Source organism: Silene latifolia, chromosome Y, assembly GCF_048544455.1.
Source record: "Silene latifolia isolate original U9 population chromosome Y, ASM4854445v1, whole genome shotgun sequence".
NCBI classification, from domain to species: domain Eukaryota; kingdom Viridiplantae; phylum Streptophyta; class Magnoliopsida; order Caryophyllales; family Caryophyllaceae; genus Silene; species Silene latifolia.
This window is the reverse complement of record NC_133538.1, coordinates 126,896,440-126,901,100: the sequence shown is the minus strand read 5'-3', so window position 1 is coordinate 126,901,100 and position 4,661 is coordinate 126,896,440. Positions and strand designations below refer to the sequence as shown.

General features: G+C 38.8%; 1 protein-coding gene across 1 annotated transcript; it reads right to left on the bottom strand.

Moving 5' to 3' along the window:
* Positions 1–2,127: 2,127 nt before the first annotated feature.
* On the bottom strand, positions 2,128–3,529 carry LOC141628873 (uncharacterized). The gene is made up of 2 exons (XM_074441961.1): positions 2,943–3,529; positions 2,128–2,842 (listed from the first exon to the last, which is right to left on the bottom strand). Exons 1-2 carry the CDS (start codon positions 3,527–3,529, stop codon positions 2,128–2,130), a joined length of 1,302 nt encoding a protein of 433 aa, XP_074298062.1.
* Between the last annotated feature and the right edge of the window lie 1,132 nt (positions 3,530–4,661).

The window sequence follows — 4,661 nt, the reverse complement described above, 5'->3', positions numbered from 1 at the left end:
AAGCCCACTCAAATCCAGATCCTCATCCATAGAAAATGAAGAAGGACCCTCATCAAAGCACTCCTGTAACAACTGCAAACCCCCTCCCCCCAGGTGCCCCCCCAAGCAAGGATAGCCCTGACAATACTCTCCTCCTGAAACTGACGCCGAATAGCAGTCCGACACTCATGATTACTCCGAGGAGCGAAAGCCCTGAGCAAACAAAGTGGTAGAACAAGCAAACAAACCCAGCGGGAGAGATCACTAGGGGCATCAAACACCGCATCCATGGCCCCTTTCAAAGCACAAGCAAACCCAAGACGGCACTTAGAAGGAATAGATTTCACGGTGCGAAGCCCTAAAGACAGCAAACGATCCAGCGAAGATATAGACCACTGAACGAGCTCTACACTATCATCAGAAGAAACCGAAGTAGAAGGAGTCAAAGGTCTCGGAATACCATGAATATGGAAGGTATAAAGGCCATCAACACACCCCGGATGCTCCACAAAATCACCCCGACGATGCCGACATCTTGCTCTAACAGTACGGGTCATAAAACACACCCCACACAACCAGAGCCCCATCCGTCTCAAAGAACACTCGGCATTGGAATAAACAGTCAAACTATCAGTAAGAGTCTGACGCGTAAGGACCAACGCACCGTCATGACAATGTCGGACCTGAAAATGTTTCTGCCAAGCCGCCTTAGTTAGGCCCTTACCAAAACCATCCCGACACCCATGAAGACCCGAAAAAGGACAGTGGTACCTCACAAGCTCGGGCATGAAGGAACACACCACCAACCTGCACAGAAAACTATAGAGCCACCAACAAACACCACCTGAGCGTAAACCACCACGCACAAGCAGCTATGAGCTCAAAATGTAGCAGCTAAAACGGGCATGTATGACCGGAGAAGACACAACCCCCAACCACACACCCACACGGCTTCCCCTAAAAAAAAACCCACACAGCTTCTCCTAAAAGAACTTACTGTTGAACGGGCAGCTAGAAGGAAAACCACCAGTAGCCACCCAACTGCCGAAAGCACCAGCCAGCAGGCCAAAACAGACACCAACGGACAGCAGCACCCAAATGCCGAAAACCCGTAGATGACGAAAAACCGCGACCTACTGCCCTTACCACGGCAACCTCAACAGTAGTAGAAAAGGACCACGCCTGACCCTAGGAAAGGACCACGCCTGAACCCTAGAAAAAGCCGGCCGGAACCCTAGCAAGACTAACAAAAACAGAAAGAGAAAAGGAAAAAAAAACGTGTGACAAGAAACCTGGTAGAGGGTACCCAAACCAGACGACAACCTTCAGCGTGATGACGACAAGGGACGTCCGACGAGGGTAATGCTACCACAGACGACCTCTGGGAAGGGACCCAAAACAACGGCAGAAAAAGCCTGAAAAATCGAAAAAGCAGCAACCCTAATCTCAAAACGCAATGAAAGGAACACCACAACCCACGTTTGGAACGACGACGACGTGAGGTTGCCGGCGCAGTTGAGAGTTGACGGCGGCGACGTGAGGTGGCCGGCGGTGGGTGTGATGACAAGTGCGGCAATGCCCTAATCGCCCTAATCGCTGATCGCTCCCTCACCTATCTCAAATTATTATTATTATTATTATTATTATTATTATTATTATTATTATTATTATTATTATTATTATTATTATTATTATTATTATTATTATTATTATTATTATTATTATTATTATTATTATTATTATTATTGTTATTGTTATTATTGTTATTATTGTTATTGTTATTGTTATTGTTATTGTTATTGTTATTGTTATTGTTATTGTTATTGTTATTGTTATTGTTATTGTTATTGTTATTGTTATTGTTATTGTTATTGTTATTGTTATTGTTATTGTTATTGTTATTGTTATTGTTATTGTTATTGTTATTGTTATTGTTATTGTTATTGTTATTGTTATTGTTATTATTATTATTATTATTATTATTATTATTATTATTATTATTATTATTATTATTATTATTATTATTATTATTATTATTTATTTTTTATTTTTGCAAGAAATTATAATCCTTTTCCATTGATCCACAAGGGGAAACAAAAAAGGATAAATTCATTACAAAAGAATATCCACTAGCGCCTACCAAGTAGGCTAAAGAGAGTGAAGGGCAGCAATAACAGTACTTCTAGCAGCCAAACAGGAACGAGATAGTAGAGCAGTAGTAGAAAGCCTCTTAATAATAGCAACAAGTTGATCAGTAGAGCAATCGTGTCCAGAAAAAATTCTCCTATTACGATCCTTCCACAGACTATACACTGTGATAGTGAGGCAACTGTGGAACCAAGAGTGCTTCCAATGCCTCCTGCTACCTCTGTAAATGCACCAAACAAGCTCAGTTTTGAAGTCACAGCTCCTCCTAGGCAAATTCATCCAACATAAGACCCGAGACCAAACTGCAGCAGAGAAAGAGCAGTGGAAGAATAGATGTCCATGGCTTTCTACAACAAGTTTGCATAAGACACATCTATTAGGGATTTGCATACCCCTTCGAATGAGGTGATCAGTAGTGGCTAACCTCTCTTGACTGGCCATAGAAGCAACCAAACCATGACAAGGAACCACAACATGATGAGTTAAAGCCTTAATCCAGGGAAGCAGTGGATATTTAGTTCGAAACCATTCATAAGCATGCTGAACCCTGAACTGGCCACCAATGTACCAACTATGCAGAAGGTCTGAAGCAGCTGTAGGAGAGCCAGTTTTAGTTATAAGATCATTTTTTATGGAAATTATACTTCTAAAACTCTCACTATATCTGTCTTTGCATTCTAAATTCCATATGGAGCAATTAGAAAGATTATAATCCCTAGTCCAAGAGCACCATAGGCTGGAAGGATTATGTGTAAGGATCCATAACCATTTGCATTGATTTAAGAATACTCTGAGGTAATAAGGCATTAACACACCAGAAATTCTCAAGCCCAAAAATGACAGAATTTAGCAGCTGAATTTTCCCAGCATAAGAGAGGGAAGTAGAGGACCAGTGCTGAACAAAAGCTTGAATTTTATTAATCAGGACACCATATATATCCACAGTATTCCTAGCAGTATTCAGTGGCAGGCCAAGGTATCTGAAAAGGAAAGTGCCTTCAGAGAAGCCAGTAGCCCTCAAAATCTCACTTTTGACACTTTGCTTGACCCCCCCAAAATAGACATCGGTCTTATCAGTATTAGCATGGAGCCCTGGCCAAGCAGGAAAAGCAGTACGAGTGTGAGCAACAGCTGCAACAGAAGGTACATCCCCACGAATGAAAATCATGAGATCATCAACAAACACAAGATGAGTCAGACCAATTTTAGAACATTTAGGATGCAATGTGATTTTAGGCTGAGAGCAAATAGTCCTCAAATATCTAGAAAGGATCTCCATACTCAGAACAAAAAGGTAAGGGGGAAAGGGATCTTCCTGTCTAATACCACTCTTACCAGGGAAGAAGCCATGGACAGAACCATTGAGTTTAATAGAGAACCAAGAACTTGTTATACAGCCCATGATCCAGGTTATGAACTGAGGAAGGGAACTTCATAGCCTAAAGCATATTTCTAATGAATTGCCATTGCAAAGTATCAAAAGCTTTTCTTATGTCAACCTTGATGGAGCACCTAGGTGTGAGATTTTTTCTTCCATACCCCTTGACCAAATCTTGAGAAAGCATTATATTCTCATGAATGTTCCTTCCTTGGACAAAAGAAGCCTGCTCAGGGCTAATTAACTGAGGGAGCAGCCTACTAAGCCTCTTTGAAAGAATTTTGCTGACAGTCTTGTAAAAAGTAGTGCAACATGAGATGGGTCTAAAGTCCATAACAGAAGCACAAACCTTCTTCTTAGGAATAAGAGCAATAAGAGTAGAATTAGCCGGTTTATTCATTCTCCCAGTGGTGAAAAAAGATTGAACAGCTTTGCAAAAAGAGTTCTTAACCAGGTCCAAACTGTTTTTGAAAAAAGCAGAAGAGAACCCATCAGGACTAGGGCTCTTGTCAGAGCCAATGTCAAACAAAGCAGACCTGGTTTCATCAGCAGAGATAGGGAGGACCAAATCAGCAGCATCATCATTATTAACACAAGGACCCTGCTGAATATAACTAACATCCAAAGGCATAACATCAGTGCTCAAACCAAAGAGATGCTCATAATAATCAACAAAGCTGTTAGCAACATTAGTTAGCCCAAGCTGAAGATGCCCATTCCTACCATTAATTTGGCCAATGATTTGTTGCTGAGTCCTTTCCTGAATTTTTGCAAAGAAAAACTTAGAGGAGCAATCTCCATGAGCAATATTATTAACTTTGGCATTATTATTATTATTATTATTATTATTATTATTATTATTATTATTATTATTATTATTATTATTATTATTATTATTATTATTATTATTATTATTATTATTATTATTATTATTATTATTATTGTTATTATTATTATTATATTATTATTATTATTATTATTATTATTATTATGATTATGATTATGATTATGATTATGATTATGATTATGATTATGATTATGATTATGATTATGATTATGATTATTATTATGATTATGATTATTATTATTATGATTATTATGATTATGATTATGATTATGATTATTATTATGATTATGATTATTATTATGATTGTAG

Bases quoted from the DNA above. Each gene is read 5' to 3' on its own strand.
- LOC141628873 (XM_074441961.1), bottom strand. From the start codon at position 3,529: ATGGGCTGTATAACAAGTTCTTGGTTCTCTATTAAACTCAATGGTTCT. The intron at 2,843-2,942 runs GTGTGTTAATGC...CTCTTGGACTAG, and splicing joins TTTGGGCTTGAGAATTTCTG to GGATTATAATCTTTCTAATT.